The 16,909-nt window shown below is 57.1% G+C and overlaps 1 protein-coding gene across 1 annotated transcript in view; it reads right to left on the minus strand.

The window, feature by feature from the left end:
- Nucleotides 1-3,906: 3,906 nt before the first annotated feature.
- LOC137454421 (zinc finger protein 850-like) overlaps nucleotides 3,907-16,909 on the minus strand; it is a 345,652-nt gene continuing 332,649 nt past the window's right edge. The window contains exon 10 of the mRNA XM_068164461.1: nucleotides 3,907-4,600. Within this exon, the coding sequence (XP_068020562.1) occupies nucleotides 3,907-4,600 (694 nt within the window). The remainder of the gene's footprint in view (nucleotides 4,601-16,909) is intronic.

The raw sequence follows: 16,909 nt of genomic DNA on the forward strand, positions 1-16,909 counted from the left end.
TCTAATAGCCTGAGAACATGACCCAATCCACTCTCACTCTCCCACCCTCTTGTCATATTCACTGGGATCCATGTCTCTGCCCTTCTTCGGCAGGGAATGATCATGCTCTGCTGATCAATGTCTTTATTGTAATGGGTTGGGGCAGACCCCTCCCCACCACGGGCAAAAATAACGACTCAGACAAACAGATTGCAAAAGTGATGGAAAGTTTAAATGGGAAAACAATAAAAACAACAATGAAAGTTTTACAGAGAACCACAAACACCATGACAAAAGAGAGAGATCCCAGAACATACCCAAGAACATCCCATCCCCACCTGGGGGTACACCCAAACCCCCCAGGGCTCATTCCTCCCCCCCCCCCCAACCCAGCCTTGGGCCTGGGCAGGCCCAAGGGAGGTGGCTCACACCATTTTACCTAGGCAGCAGCAGGGGACAAAAGAGGAAGTGAAGACCCCGTGTGGATGTTTTATAGGGGAGCAGGGCATTATGGGAATGCAATACCTGGTTTCCTGTGACCACCCCCCTGGGCTGGGCCCACCCCTTGGGACCTCCCAGGTGTGGTCTGTGCAGTGGCATCCGGGCCAGCACCCAGCCTAAACCACCACACTTATCAATAATACAAGTCTTAAAGGTAATATTGCTACAACTAAGATGATAAATGCTTGATTCGTAATAGGTTATACAATCAACAGCTATTCCTAACACCTATGGGTGGGTAGTACACACAGAGCAAAGGAACTATGAAGTACAGGTTCTACTAAGATGCCTTTACACTTATGAGGTGGTGGAGTTGCCATCACTGGAGGTGTTTAGAGGGAGACTTGATGGAGTGCTTGGTGCCATGGTTTAGTTGATTAGATGGTGTTGGATGGTGGGTTGGACTCAATGATCTTGAAGGTCTCTTCCAACCTGGTCTATTCTATTCTATTCTATTCTATTCTATTCTATTCTATTCTATTCTACTCTACTCTACTCTACTCTACTCTACTCTACTCTACTCTACATAGTTCTCTTTACCAATGGTAAAGCTAACCTCCACAACTGTTTCCTTATCACACTTTCAGCACATTCCATGAGAGCTGTGACACAGGGCCTTCCCATGATACACAAGGTGATTTTATCTTTGTGGATTCACATCAAGAGATACAAGAGTTAGCCTCTTACACCACCCTGTCAATCAAAGATAGAAGCAAGGAAGAAAGAAAGGAAGGAAAGAAGTTTTAAACAAGTTTTACAACAGACATGAGTTTTGATTGGCTAATGGCACCAATCTGTTTTACACCATCATTAGACACCAGTAGCATATTGGACACTACATTTTGAATCAGTTATATAAAATTACACAAGGTAAAAGAGTAACAATGCTGAACCCCATAGCAAATAGGACAAAATTCGTTTCATCCCTGTTCCTCCTGGAAGCCAGGAGAACAAATCCACAACCAACACCCTGCTCCGACAGTCCTTCAGTTGGAACTGAAGTGAGAGCTTCCTTCCAGATTCAAATGGATCTGCAGGGACACCAGGAAGGTAGAGTCCTTGAAAGATGTCTTCTGTGATGATGCTGTGAGGAAACTTTTTTCCAAGGGTTGCAGCCTGCAAAACTTGAGAGGTCTTTTATAGTGTAACAAGACAAATCCATCTGTCAATACATCAAGGAATCTTCAGCATTCAAGTTTAAATGAGAAACACAACCTCAAAACATACAAAACTGCTATTGCCAGGTTTCACACACACACACTCACAGAGGTTGTCTGAGCCACCCCCTCAGGTGCTGTCCCTGAAAGAGTTGGCTTAATTGCTTTGAATGGGCCTGTAAGTACCCTTGATTGTTACAACTTCTTTCAAAGCCAAGCTAAACACAAACTCTTTTTCCCAAACCATGTTCCCTGCACACACACATACCCCACCTTATTTTTTGTTTTGAGTTCTTAATGATTCACCCTGAGAACAGGGTGCCCTCTGACCTGACAAATGGACCAACCCCCTGCTGGTATCACGAGATGCCAGAAGGGCAGAGGGTAGAGAACCTCAGGAGTCTGCTCACAAGTCCTTTATTACAGCATTGCAGAGTCCCCAGCATGACAGATTCTTAGAGTGTCCTTAACATCACAAGGCCCAGAAGTCCTTAACAGAAGAAGTAGCTAACAGGAGTGGAAGTCCCTAAACCAATCTCTCTTGCCCAAAGTACCTCATTTTGGTAGACTTTCTTCCCCCTCCCATTGATTCATGGCAGCAGTAGAATCCAGCCCTGTGTACAAACTAAAGCATGCTCCAATCAAAGATGCCAGCACCTCTGGCTCATACAGGATGTTGTTCTTGGCTCATACAGGAAAACAACTTTGCAGCTTGGAGTTGGTCAGCAGAGAATCAGAGGCTCTACACACGGCCCTTAAGCTGCCCTTGTTTGCAGAACAGCAGCTGCAGGACAGGAAAGGAGGAGAAGCAGGGAATTCTAAAGCAAGGGATCAGCACCACCTGGCATCCAGTGCTGGCTCACCAGCCCTAAAGGCTTCCCACAGTGGGGCAGCTCCACATCCCCAAGTTGCTCTCACAGTTTGAGAGTTTCCCAGGCCCACCTGCAGTTGCACTTCCTTAGCTGCTTCCCAGTTCCCTGCCCAAGTGCCCTTCTGGGGTTCTCTGCATGTTGGATAACTCCAGACTGTTCCTCTGGCAGTTATTTGTGGGGAGAGGTCTCTCCAGCTGAAGACCATGGCATTTGCACAGGCACTTTCAGCTCCCAAGGCAGCATCTTGAGCACAGGACTTGTGGATTTGTGCAGCAGCTCAGCCAGCTCCAGCTTGCGTAGCAACAGCTCACAGTTCTGCCAGGCACACTGCTGAGAGCTGCAGAGCTAAGCTCAGATCCAAGTGTAAGACAAACATCCTGGGGGAGCATTTCTGGGCACTGTGCTGAGGCACAGCATCCTTTCTTGCAATGATTTCACTCTTTACACTCTTAAATATCCTGAAAACTCAACACTCAGAGAAATCTCTTCCCACTTCTGTGTGGATGGAAAGGCTGAAAGAAGCCTCAAGTCAGCAGGAATGCATGAGGAACACTGCTGAGCTAGGGAGAAGGCTTTTGGAAGCCCCAGGCCTGCTGGAAAGCAGCAGAGTTCTGTAGTGGAAAGCTGTCAGAAGCCCTCCAAGGGCTTCCAAACACCTCCCTTACATCCCCTCTGCACCCTCCAAAGATTATGAAAACCAATCCTAGAACCCTCCAGCACCCCCCCCAAACACCTAACGTCCCTTGACACAATGAAAAAAAACACTGAGATGTCCCTGAGAACTTCACTTTGACCTCCCTGAAATGAGCACACAGCTCCAGCCCCATTCCTAGGGAGCAAATGTCCTCAGTATTTGGGCATTGTGGGCAGGAATGTCTAAGATACAAACAATCAGGCAGGATTTGGGTAACTTTGGCCTTGTATCAATGAAACTGGGCAATGGACAGATGATTTTTTACCCCAGGGAGACACAGATTGGGGAAGGACCAGACAAACCCTGGTAAAGCTCTGTCCCGTTCCAATGGCAGCTCTGGCTGTGCCAACTCAGCACTGTAATTGTTCTCATCAGCACTAATTGGTGTTCAGAAGGGCAGGAGGTGTTTGTTCCTGCTGGAGCCCCCAGCCTCTGAGAAATGCAGAAGAAAAAGAGACAATTTGGGTTCAATTTGCTGCAAAAGGCTACTTAGGCAGGTCAGGATGATCCCAATGGAGCCTGGGTGGATCTATTTGTTCCTTCCCCGCAGTCTAGCCTGGTCACCGGTATGGGTGCGGCGATGCTGGCTGAGGTGCCCCTTTTTGGTGAAGCTCTTGCCGCACTCAGCACAGGGGAACGGCTTCTCTCCGGTGTGGATGCGGCGGTGGATGATGAGACTGGAGCTTCGTTTGACGTTCTTGCCTCACTCCCTGCAGCTGGAGGACTTCTCAGTACTGTGCACCCTGCGGTGCTGGCAAAGGGAGGACCTCTGGGTGAAGCTCATACCACAGTCGGCACAGCTGTACGGTTTCTCACCGCTGTGGATCAGTTGATGCCGGAGGTATGACGTGCTCTTGGTAAAGCTCTTTCCACACGCAGCACAGGGGAACAGATGCTCTCCAGTGTGGATACGGCTATGGATGGTAAGACTGGAGCTTTGTTTGAAGCTCTTGCCGCAGTCCCTACAGCTGAAGGACTTCTCACTAGTGTGGGTGAGGTGGTGCTGCCTAAGATGAGAGATCCTCCTGAACCGCTTGCCACAGTTGTCACAAGAGACAGGTTTCTCTCCAGTGTGGGTGAGGCAGTGCTGGGTGAGACTATAGCGCTGGGTGAAGCTCTGCCCGCAGTCAGCACAGGTGAAAGGATTCTCCCCCGTGTGGGTGCGGCAGTGCCGAGTGAGCTTGCCACGCTGGGTGAAGCTGCGTCCGCACGCAGGACAGGTGAATGGTTTCTCTCCAGTGTGGGTGCGGCAGTGCTGGGTGAGACTATAGCGCTGGGTGAACCTCTGGCCGCAGTCAGCACAAGTGAACGGTTTCTCCCCAGTGTGGGTGCGGCGGTGCTGGATGAGCTTTGAGTTCCAGCGGAACCTCTTGCCACAGTCACCACAAACGAAGGGCCTGGAGCCAGGCTGTGGGCAGTGGTGCTTCACTAGCTCTGACCTACCTGGGAACCTCTGCCCACACTCAAGACACTGATTCAGCTCTTTGGGTGACACTGAGGGACCTGCTCTGGCGTCATCCTCCTCCATACATTCCTCCCCCTCATCCTGGTCACCTTCATCATCATCATTATCCTCCTCTTCATAGTCATCATTCTTCTCAGCATCATCCTTGATCTTGTCCCCTTTTTCCTCTCCCTTCAGTCTGAAATTTGGCTGCTCCAACTTGATCTCTGGGTGTTTCTTCTCCTCCCAGCTCTTGCCTGGGTCCTTCTGTGAGGCCATACTGTGGCAGGAAGGGGTCACAGCTGTGCAATACAGAAGATGGAAGCACCTGAGCCCAGGACCTCAAACCCTCAGATCCTGCCTGGGTCATGACAGTCCCTGACTCCCAACACCCAGCTGGAGGAGAGAATGCAGAGGGGACCTCAAACCTTCAGTTTCTGCCACAGTGTGGGCACAGACCTCCAATACCCATGCTGAGACCCCAGGTTCCTGTGATCAGTGCCCTGAGGTGCCCTGGGGCTTACAAGTGGTCTTGTCCTACTCTCCTTGAGCCTGGTGACATTGGCAGGGTGGTTCCTGGCCCAGGCCCTGTCCTTTGATCTCCCTTGGCTCAGACAATGGAGGCAGCAGCAATGAACATGGAACACGAAACCACCTCCAACCTTCTCTCACCACCCTCCAGATCCCAACCCCTAAACATCACCTCCTGCCATACAACTGACCCCCAGCAGCCAGGAGCATTTATCAACTCCCATAACACCTGATGTGCCTCAGAGCTCCTAGAGAGGTGAAATATGCTGGACAGGAGGAGGTGGAGGAGGCTAAGAGCTGCCCTGGGGGCATAGGATCCTGCTGTCAACCCACTCTGGGTTTCTTACCTCTTGGGCTGCTCCAAGGGACAGATATGCAAACTGTTCTTCCCCCCCCCAAAGGGGCAGGGATGATGGAGAGAGGACACAGCTCCTGCAAGAGAGAAGCAATGGGCTCAGGGGAGAGCACTGACCTACAAGGGATGGCTCAGCACTGCCCAGGACCAGGCAGCACAGCTCAGCCTTGCTGGGGGCAGCTCCCAAGACCAGCAGCACAGCCACAGCACACAGCCAGGGCTGATCAAGATGGGAGGCCTCAACAAGTGCAGACTCAGCTCCTTGCCCAGCACACAGCCCCCAGCACACAGCTGCAGGCCAGCACCACAACACAGCTGCCTCCACACAGCCTCTCCCAGGCCTTGCCTAAAGCTTCCTCCCACTGCCTGCCCAGGCCTCTGCTGGCTGGAGCTGCATTGCACTGCTGGCTGCAGCTACTTGCTCTGGACCCAGCTCTCCTCCCTGGCCCTTCCCCCACCACACCCACTCTGTGCTCAGCTCTGCCCTGCACACAACTCTCTGCTGCTCACTCCCCAAGAGAAGATCACAGCAGCCCTCAGGACACACACAAAGGGAGCTTCATGATCTCTGCAGATGCAGCAAAGGGGGAAGGGACTTGCTCAGCTTCCTGCTTAACCTCTTCAGCCCTCACTGGGATGCTGGAGGAGTCTCTGGCTCCTGCCCAAACCTCACACCTCCAGCACCCTTCACACACCTGCAGCCCAAAGAGACTCACTGGAAAGGGTTTGGCTTCCTTCTCTCCCTGACCATTTCTCTCAGCTTGCTCTTTGCAGTTCCCTGGAGATGCCACTCCACATCCCCAAGAGAAAATGAGGTTGGATGGGAGGGCACAGTGCCCATGGGCTGCTGTTCATCTCCCAGCTGACACAGGCAGAGCTGCAGCACAATTCACTCCTTTCACCTCCTCAAATGCTGCCAGATTCTGCCATTTCCTGCACACACATTTGCCACCTGGGCCCTGCATCCTCTCCCCTTTTTGGGGGGACAAGGCCTAATTCCTGCCTGACCATTCTCAGGCCTTTCCCTCATTCCCAGCCTATCCATGGCCCTGCTGCCTTGGCTGTCCCATGGCCCTGTGTCCCCCACCTCCACTGCCACTGCAGCTGGAAGGGTGGAGTGGGAAATGCTGTGGCTGAGGAAGAATCTAAAGAACTGGGCTGGAAGCAGCAGCACAAGAATGGAAGGGGCCTGAGACTACAGTCTGGGATCAGCTGGAGGGCTGAAAAGAACAGCACCAAGCCAAGGGGGGTTACAGATGAGGGCTGGGGAGGGACCCTGCAGCTACCTCATGCAGCAACTGATGAGAGCAAGGGGGGCAGAGAGGGAGTGAGACCACAGGTGACTCCTGCCATGGGGGATGGCTGGGCTGTGTGGCTAGGAGCCCTGAGTGCCTGCTTGGGCTGTGCTGGATGTCAGGAGGGGTCAGGGGACTGTCCTGAGCCAGGCAGGGTTTGGGGCTTTGAGCTTCTGGGGTCAGCTGCTGCCAGCACCATTGGAGGTAGGAGCCAGGCAGAGTCACACAGCTGCAGAACTAAGCCCTCCCACCCCCTGCAGCCTTCACCCTCCATCTCTCCATCCATTGCTCCATCTCCACTCACTTGCTGCCCTCTCAGAGTCCACAGGGCCACAGCAAGTCCCCAGGGCTGATCTACACAGCCAGCACGGCCCAACAGAAACCGCTGGATGAGAGCATGGAGGAGAAACCCTGTGGTGGGTGGAAGGCACTGGGATGTCTTACACCAGAGAGTAGAGACCTCCAGAAGGGACAGCAGAGTCCAGAGGGACACCACAAAGTGTCATCAACTCCTTTGGCAAGGTTCAAAGAGAGCCTCTGGCTCCTTAAACCTAAGGCAATACCCTGCAGAACAAGGTGGAGGAGCTCAAGGGGACAAGCTGCAGAGGGGGCCCAGGGCAACCTCCTGAGCTTCAACAAGAGCAAGGGCAGGGTCCTGCCCCTGGCCTGGCACAATCCTCACAGTCAGGACAGGCTGGGGGAGGAGGAGATAGGAAGCAGCCCTGCAGAAAAGGACTAGGGGGGGCTGCTGGACAAGAAGCTGGACAGGAACAGACAGGGGGAGCCTGCAGCCCACAAGGCCAAGGGCAGCCTGGGCTGCACCAAAAGCAGCAGGGCCAGAGATGGACAGAGGCCATCCTGGCACTTGGCTCTGCTCTGCTGAGACTTCAGCTGCAGCACTGCAGCCAGCTCTGGAGCCCTCAACACAGGAAGGACATGGACCTGATGGAGAAGGCCCAGAGGAGGGACACAAAAATGATCAGGGGCTTGGAGCAGCTCTGCTACCAGGACAGGCTGAGGGAGCTGGGGGTGATCAGCCTGGAGAGGAGAAGACTCTGTGGAGACCTAGGAGTGACCTTCTGGTACCTGAAGGGGACTACAAGAAGGCTGCAGAGGGACTCTTTGAAGCCATTGCCTCTGGTCCTGTCCCTGCAGGCTTTGCAAACTAGAGCAGAGCAGATTGAGATTGGAGGTGAGGAACAAGTTCTGCACCAGGAGCCTGCTGGAACACTGCAACAGGTTGCCCAGGAAGGGGCTTGAGGTCCCAGCCCTGCAGAGGTTCAAGGTGAGGCTGGACAGGGCTCTGGGCAACCTGATCTAGTGCAGGATGTCCCTGATGACTGCAGAGGGGCTTGGACTGCAGCACCTTTGCAGCTCCCTCCCAACCCAAACCACTCCAGGATTCTAGGAATCTAAGGGCAGCCTCCAGGGAGAGCAGGAAAAAGATGAGGCAGAGGAGGACAAGGAAGAGGACAAGGAGGAGGAGAACCAAAATCCCTTCCTAACTCCTCCAAACCTCTGCCAAATTCCTGGAAAGCTCTTCCAGCTCTGCAGAGTTCATTCTGAAGAGAGCTGAGGGAGTTGCTAGGCTCAGGGATGTCTTGCACACTCGGCACAAATGCTCCAGAAGCTTTCCAAGTGCCCTCAAAACCAGCAGCACAGCTCTGCTGCCACACAATGCCAGGCTGCAAGGGACCCCAAGGCTCAGCTGCTCCAACCTTGCCAGCTGACACTGGACTGGAAAGGAGCTGGCCCAGCCCCCTGCCAAGCTGAGCCTTCCAACTCTGCCCTGCAGGGCAATCCACCACTGCCCTGGGGAGATGATTCCAATGGCTGACTGGCAGGGAAAAGCTTTTGCCTCTGCAGGGCACTGTGCCACTTCAGCTCAACTCTTGCAGCAGCTCTTTGAGATCTGCCTTTGGAGCACCACAAACTCTGAAGCACTGCAGTGCAAAGCAGCTCAGCTTCAACTTCCAACTGCCTGAACTCTCACATTTTCAATTCAAGGCAGGGGCCAAGCTCACACCCAGCCCCCAAGCTAAAGAACCAGCAACTAAGGTCAGAGTCAGCTCCCAAACACAAGAATCCAGATCAGAAATGCAGAGCCAGCCCCCAGGCTCAGAGCCAGCTCCTAAGTTCACATCCAGGCCCCAAGCCCAGCACCAGCAGCTAAGATCAGAACACTTCCCAAGCTCAGAGCCAGCCCCTGAGCTCAAGAACCAGCAATTAAGGTCAGAACACTTCCCAAGCTCAGAGCCACCTCCAGAGCTCACACCCAGGCCCCAAGCTCACAAGCCAGCAAATAAGGTCAGAACCACATTCCAAGCACAAGAGCCAGCCCCCAAGCTCAAGAGCCAGCCACTAAGGTCAGGACCTAGATCAAAAGTGCAGACTCAGCTCCCAAGCCAGCAACTAAGGTCAGAATCACTTACCAAGCTCAAGAACCAGCCCCTGACCTCAGAGACAGACCCTGAGGTCAGGAACCACACCCCAAGCCCAGAGCCAGCAACTAAGCTCAAAACCCCTTTCCAAGCTCACACCCAGACCCCAAGCTCAAGAAACAGCTCCCAAGCCAGCAATTAAGGTCAGAACCCCTTTCCAACCTCAGGAACCAGCCCCCAAGCTCCAGTACCAGCAACAAAGGTCAGAGCTAAGCTCCAGAGCCAGCCCCCATAAGCTCAAGAGCCAGCCAGTAAAGTCAGAACCACTTTACAAGCTCACAACCAGCCCCCAAGCTCAAGAACCAGTCCCTGACCTCAGAGACATGCCCTGAGGTCAAGAACCACACCCCAAGCCCAGAGCCAGCAACTAAGCTCAAAACCCCTTTCCAAGCTCAAGAAGCAGCAACTAAGATCAGAACAATTCCCAAGCTCACAGCCAGCCCCCAAGCTCAAGAGCCAGCCCCTAAGCTCACGAACCAGCAACAAAGGCCAGAACCAAGCTCCAGAGCCAGCAACCAAGGTCAGAGCCACTTCCCAAGCTCACACCCAGCCCCCAAGCTCCAGAACCAGCCCCCAAGCAACCTAAACCAAAAGTGCAGACTCAGCTCCCAAGCTCAGAGCCAGCAACTAAGGTCAGAACCACTTCCCAAGCTCAGGAACCAGCCTCCAAGCTCCACTACCAGAACAAAGGTCAGAACCGAGCTCCAGAGCCAGCCCCCACAAGCTCAAGAACCAGCAACTAAGATCAGAACCGCTTCCCAAGCTCAAGAAGCAGCAACTAAGGTCAGAACAATTCCCAAGCTCACACCCAGCCCCCAAGCTCAAGAGCCAGCCCCTATGCTCCAGAACCAGCAACAAAGGCCAGAACCAAGCTCCAGAGCCAGCAACCAAGGTCAGAGCCACTTTACAAGCTCAGGAACCAGCCCCTGACCTCACAGACAGGCCCTGAGGTCAGGAACCACACCCCAAGCCCAGAGCTAGCAACTAAGGTCAAAACCCCTTTCCAAGCTCACACCCAGACCCCAAGCTCAAGAGCCAGAAAATAAAATCAAAACCACTTCCCAAGCTCAAGAGCCAGCAGCTAAGATCAGAACCACTTCCCAAGCTCACCCCCAGCCCCCAGGCTCAGAGCCAGTTTCACAACTTTGTTTATTTCAGGTTCCCTTCATTGCACTTCTGCTAAGTGTCCAAATTGAAGCAGCCAGAGAATGCTTTGGGCTGGATGGGACCCCAAAGATCAGACAGCTCCAACCCCCTGCCATGCCCACAGACACCTTCCACCACACCAGGCTGCTCAAGCCCTCATCCAACCTCACCCTCAGCACCTCCAGGGAGGGGGCAGCCAGCACCTCCCTGCCCAACCTGCTCCAGGCTCTCACCACCCCCACTCCAAACTATTGCCTCCCAAGCCCCACTCCAAATCTGCCCTCCTCAACCTTCAATCCAGTCCCCCTCAGCCCATCACTCCCAGCCCCTCACCAAAGTCCCTCCCCAGCTCTCCTGCAGCCCCCAGCAGCTACCACAAGGCTGCTCCAACCTCTCCCCACAGCCTTCTCCTCTCCAGCCTCAACAGACACAACTCTTACAGCCAACCCCCACAGGGGAACTGCCACAGCCCTCCCACCACCCCCAGGGCCTCCTCTGCACCCCCTCCAAGTGCTCAACCTCCTGCCCCTCTTGGGGGCACCACAGCTGCACACAGCACTCCAGCTGCCAGCACACAATGCTGCCAGCACAAAAACCATTGCAGCAAAAGCCTCAAGCTGTGCTCAGCTGCCAAAACCAAAGGGACCTCAACTTGGCCACAAGAGAAAGGACCAAACTCAGCCAAGACACTGATCCAACACCCAAGGCTGCACAAAACAACCATCAGCAGAAGCTCCTCCTGCCCTGAGCCTTTCTGTGCTCAGGAGGCCTGCAGAGAAACTGAGACTCACTCTGCAACCCCCCAGGGAATCTTTGTGCCTCAAGAGATTGCAGAGCACAGAGGCCTTGGATGCCACCACCCCCAGCACAGCCAAACCGCCCCACAGCTGACACCAGCCCCAGGCGCTCCCAAGCTCAGGCTCAGCACAGCACCCACGCCTGACACCCCCACGGCACCCAGCACACAGCCTGCCCACAGCTCCCCCCCGCGCCTGGCCCTCAGCCCAGCCGCTGCCCTTCAGCACAGCAGCCGCCCGGCACCTGCCAGCACAAAGCCTCCAAACCCCCAGGGCTCCCCCACACACCCCCACAGCAGCCTCTGCTGCAAGCCACACCCCACGCTCACCACCACCTCTCCTGCACACAGCAGCCCCCACAGCGCCGCTGCCACCTCAGCTCTGCTGCCAGCCCAGCCCCCAGCACAGGGACACAGGGACACAGGGCCAGGGACAGCCCCTGCAGCCCACCAATGGCTCCGCCTGCAACACAGCAGCAGCCAAAGGGGGCCTGCAGCTGCCCCCACCAGGGGGAGGCAGCAGCACAAGGAACCCCACAGACCCCCACCCCAGCCCCACCCGCGGCTCCGCAACCGCACAGACCCCTCCCAGAACAGCACGGACGACGCTCACCGACCCTGCACACCTCTGCCCTACCCCACAGGCCCCCCACGACCACCCCCAACACCGCAGACCCCCACAGCCGCACAGAGGTCCCCACAATCACGGAGACACCCCCCCTAAACCGCACGGACCCCAAACGCCAAGCTTGCAGAGCTCCCCCGGACCTCACAGACCCACCCCCACCCCGTACCCCACGGATCTTCCCCATATCCCACGGACCCCCAAGCACATATCCCCAGAAACCCCCAACCAAACCCCACCGGTTCCCCCTAGATCCCCGCAGAGGCTTCCCCCCCGCCCCAGCCCCACCAAGCCGTAACCCACAAACCCCTCCCCAACCCAAGCGACCCTCCCGACCCCTCCCAGCCCCACAGAGAGCATTCCCTGATCCCCACCCCACGACCCCCAACTCAGCCCCAGAGACTCCCTCACCCCACCTGGATCCCGGGACAAGAGCGAAGCAGAGAACAAGAAGGAGGAAGAGCTCAGCGCACAGGGAGCCGCCGGCCCCGGCAGGCTGCTGGCGAGCAGAGAGCGCTGCGAGGGAGACCCCGGCCCGGCCCCTCCGGCTGCTGCGGCCACGTGGGACGGGGAGCGGAAGCAGGGAGCAGTCTGGAACGGAAGCCCCGCCCACGGCCGGGCAGCCGCAGCCAATGAGAGGCGGCGGGAGCGCGGCAGCTCCTCCCCCTGGGCGCTGCCGAGGCCCAGCCAGGAGCTGCCCCTGCCGGCCGCGGCCGCCATTGTTGCTGCCCACGGCCGGGCAGCCGCAGCCAATCAGAGCCGCCGCAACAGCCCAGGCCATGTGAGTGGCGTTGGCCATGGGGGTGCAGTTTTTCATTCTTTGTGTATGCATTTTGCAAACTGACAATGGCTGCCCTAGGCTGAACTGAAGCTCTAAGAGCTACAGGACAGACAGTGCTGCTCCTATTGCAGTGGAGGACACTGCCCTTGAAACCTTGCCAGACACTAAGACAGCTCCCATCAAAGACACCTTGGTAGTCACAGTCAAAGCTGTGGCATCAATGAAGCCATTCAGCAGTGGCCTGAGGGAGGCACAGGTAGGTTACAAAGCAAAGCAGCTAAGACCTCTGCTCTCTTGGACCCCTTGTAGCTGCAGGATTAAGGGAGAGAGGTTTGAATTCAGGCTCAGAACCACACAGAAGATCCTTTCTGGCTGCAAACAGAGCAGTGGCACTTTCAAGGGAAGAGTCAACTTCTTGGGGGACAACTGCCTGTTAGGTTTGTGCTCAGGTCTCTGTAATGTGGACAGAAGGAACATGGGGTGATGGCACACACATCAGGAGGTCGTTTAGGTCACCCTCATGCAGCTGCTGGGGATACCCAATCAGTCAACCAGGACAGTCTGAAATGGTTTACAGACCAAAACAAAGAGCTAAGCCACTGAGAGAGACTGCTGGGATGACAAAAAGCAGCTTTAGAGAAGAAGAACACAGGACAGGGAGCAAATCTTCCATAATCAAGAGGTGGAGCTGGATGGAGAGAGAAACCTTAGCTGCTGGCTCCCAAAGACTACAAAAGGCACATTTGATGCTGCACAAGAAGAAACCTAGAGAAGCTGGGGAGGACTTGACAGCTGGTGCTCCACAGTCATGAGAATGTAACTGCAATGCATTGGGGTTTCAAACAACATCACCTCCCTGCCCCACAACATCTGGCCCCCAACTGAAGTGCTGTGGATCACTGCTGTCAAGAGTGAAGGAACAGAAGCAAGCTTGCCCACACCTGAGCTGCTATTTGAATCAGGTTCATGGACCAATGGCTGGAGTTACCTATTAGCAGGGACTGAGACACTGAAACAGGGGAGCAGTGGAAAACCAAATTGCTGCCAACACAACACATGCTGCATGAAAATCCAGCACACAGGGGCAGAGCTGTTAGCCTGAAACCAAACTTCATACAGGAACAAAACCAAATCCACTGGCACAGGTAACAAGAACTAACAGCCCCAAGGGAAAGACAGTAAGAGGAGATGGGAAGTCAATGTTGCTGCAAGAGGGCAGCTCCAGCAAGGCATCAAAATGATTGTTAGGCAGCAACAGACTCAATCAGCACTGGTAACAAGCCCAACCCCGGGGACACTGCAAACGGAGCCAGGAAATAGCTCTGCAGAGGTGGGGTCACAGCGATTGCTAGATCCAGACCCGGGACAAAAGGCACAGGAAATGACCTTGCTGCTGCTGCCAAACACCCAACAACCCAACCCAGACTCCTCACCCTCTGGCGCATCGGAACTGAAACCAGAGACTCCCTTCGGATGCGAGGTGCTGGAGGGCGAGCGGCAGCTGCCGGCTGCTGAGCTGCGGCGGGGCGGGAGGGGCTGCGGGGCCGGGGAGCGCTGGGGGCGGCTATGGCTCAGGGACCTATTTGTGTCTCTGCCCTGCACAAGCGCTCTGGGCTGCTCCAAACCCCTCCTCAAGCTTCCTCCTGCGGCCCCAAGTCCTCTCTCTCCAGCCTGCAGTCAGAACTTCCTTCCTGAGCTGCCTTCAGCTCACAGCCTAAGGGAAAAAGCTCAAAGCCAACCTGAGACCAAACCAATCTGAGTACAACCCGAGAGAGGCTGCTGCGAGGGCTGGAGGCAGCGCCAAGATGTTCCGCAGCAGGCAGTGGGAACCTGGGGACTCCAAGACAAAGGCAGGAAGGAAAACCTCAAGGCTGAGCTCCGCACGCCACGCGCAGCGCCGGGGCCCAGCAGCTCAACGCTCCCCGGCTCTCAGCATGCCCCGGGGCCCGCCCAGACCCTTCCCCGCTCCGCTGCCGCCGCACGCAGCGCTCCGGCACCGCTGCCGCTCCCTTGGGCACTGCTGTTGGCTCTCTCGGCTCTGGGGGGAGTTGTACAGCTCAGAGAGAGGTGAAGCTGATCCACAGCCATCGATATCCCCACGGAGCCCTTTGCATCGCCCCAGCACACTCCCACCCCCAGTGCCAGTGCCAGCCCCGCCTGGTGCTGAGTGCGGGCAGCAGGGCTGGGATGAGAGTTGCACTCTGGACCCCGTCCCTCCCGGCCGCTCTCTGACACCTCACCGCCCCCCCCCATTGCTGTCCCAATGCACATCCTGCACAGCACAGACTGCAAACAGCCAAGAGCTTCAGGAGCCAACCCCGCGGCCCCCAGCCCCGCCGGCACCCCCCTGCCCCTGGCCAAAGCCAAACGGAACAATTCCTCACCCTCCCCAAGCCTGCCCCAGCCCCACGGAGCCCCCTGCCCCCCGCGCCCCTCCCGACCCCCAACTCCACACACGCCCCCGGCAGCCCCACGCAGCCAGAGCCTTCCCCGCTGCGCTGCCGCCGCCCTCAGCGCTCCCCGGCCCCCTCAGCCCCTCCCGCCCCGCCGCAGCTCACCAGCCGGCAGCTGCCGCTCGCCCGCCAGCACCTCCGGCACTTCTCCCGCGCTCCGGCCCCGCTGCCGCTCCCCACGGGGCAGCACCAATGGCGGCCGCGGCCGGCAGGGGCAGCTCCTGGCTGGGCCTCGGCAGCGCCCAGGGGGAGGAGCTGCCGCGCTCCCGCCGCCTCTCATTGGCTGCGGCTGCCCGGCCGTGGGCGGGGCTTCCTCTGCGGCCCCAGCCCCCGCCCCCCCGTGGGCGGTTCGGGGCCTCCATTGCATCGCTCTCTGCTCGCCCAGGCTGCCAGGAGGCTGCAGGGGACGGCAGTCGGCAGCTGCCTCTGCTCCGAGCTCTTCCTCCTTCCTCTTCCTGCTGCTGTGCGCCCCTTTGGCCTGGGCTGTGGGGAATGCGCGGGGCAGAGTGGGGGCTGCTGGGGTGGGGATCCCTTGGGGCTTGGGGGAGCGGCTGGTGGGGTTGGCATTGGGCTGCCGTGGGGCTGAGGGCTGTGTCCTGGAGCTGGGCTTGAGGAGGGCTCGGTGAGGTGTGGGGCTGGTGTGGGTGGGGCTGTGGGGGGTGGTTGTTGGGGGCTGTGGAGTTGTGGGGGCGTGTGTGAGGTTGGGTGGGGGCTTGGGGTCGGAGAGGGGCGTGTGAGGGGCTGGTGAGGAGCCCGTGGGGCTGTGTGGGTTTGGGGGTAGGAGTTGGTGGTGGTGGGGGAGGCTGTGTGTGGGTGTGGTGTGGGTCGGGGTGGTGAGGCTTGGAGTGGGGAGTGGTGGGGTGGTGCGAGGGGGTGGGTGCGGTTGTGGGGAGCTGTGTGTGGGTCTTGGTCGGGGTGGGTGTGTTTGGGGGTTCGTTGTGGTGCTGTGCTGCTGCCTCCCCCTGGTGGGGGCAGCTGCAGGCCCCCTTTGGCTGCTGCTGTGTTGCAGGCGGAGCCATTGGTGGGCTGCAGGGGCTGTCCCTGGCCCTGTGTCCCTGTGTCCCTGTGCTGGGGGCTGGGCTGGCAGCAGAGCTGAGGTGGCAGCGGCGCTGTGGGGGCTGCTGTGTGCAGGAGAGGTGGTGGTGAGCGTGGGGTGTGGCTTGCAGCAGAGGCTGCTGTGGGGGTGTGTGGGGGAGCCCTGGGGGTTTGGAGGCTTTGTGCTGGCAGGTGCCGGGCGGCTGCTGTGCTGAAGGGCAGCGGCTGGGCTGAGGGCCAGGCGCGGGGGGGAGCTGTGGGCAGGCTGTGTGCTGGGTGCCGTGGGGGTGTCAGGCGTGGGTGCTGTGCTGAGCCTGAGCTTGGGAGCGCCTGGGGCTGGTGTCAGCTGTGGGGCGGTTTGGCTGTGCTGGGGGTGGTGGCATCCAAGGCCTCTGTGCTCTGCAAATCTCTTGAGGCACAAAGACTCCCTGGGGGGTTGCAGAGTGATTCTCAGTTTCTCTGCAGGCCTCCTGAGCACAGAAAGGCTCAGGGCAGGAGGAGCTTCTGCTGTGTGGCTGCAGGCTGAGAGCTGTGCAGAGCTTTTGTCAGCTGTGCTGGCAGGAAGCATGGTCAGAAGCAGACTGCTGTGCTGCAGCTGCTCTGCCCCTGGGGAAATGCTTGCTGGCAGGCAACCAAATGAGGCTGAGCTGTTGAGTGTCTGCTTGTGGCTGAGGAACTGCATTGAATTGGACTGAAAGGTTTGGCTTGGGCTGGGGGCAGCCTGTTCTTGATGGTTTTGTTGGTGAGAAGTCCTGCAGCTTCCTTGGAGGAGCTTCAGCAGAAGCCAAAGCAATTCCCTTGCTG

This window comes from Melanerpes formicivorus, unplaced genomic scaffold, assembly GCF_026170545.1.
Source record: "Melanerpes formicivorus ecotype bairdi unplaced genomic scaffold, bMelFor1.0.p_v2 SCAF_80, whole genome shotgun sequence".
NCBI lineage: Eukaryota > Metazoa > Chordata > Aves > Piciformes > Picidae > Melanerpes > Melanerpes formicivorus.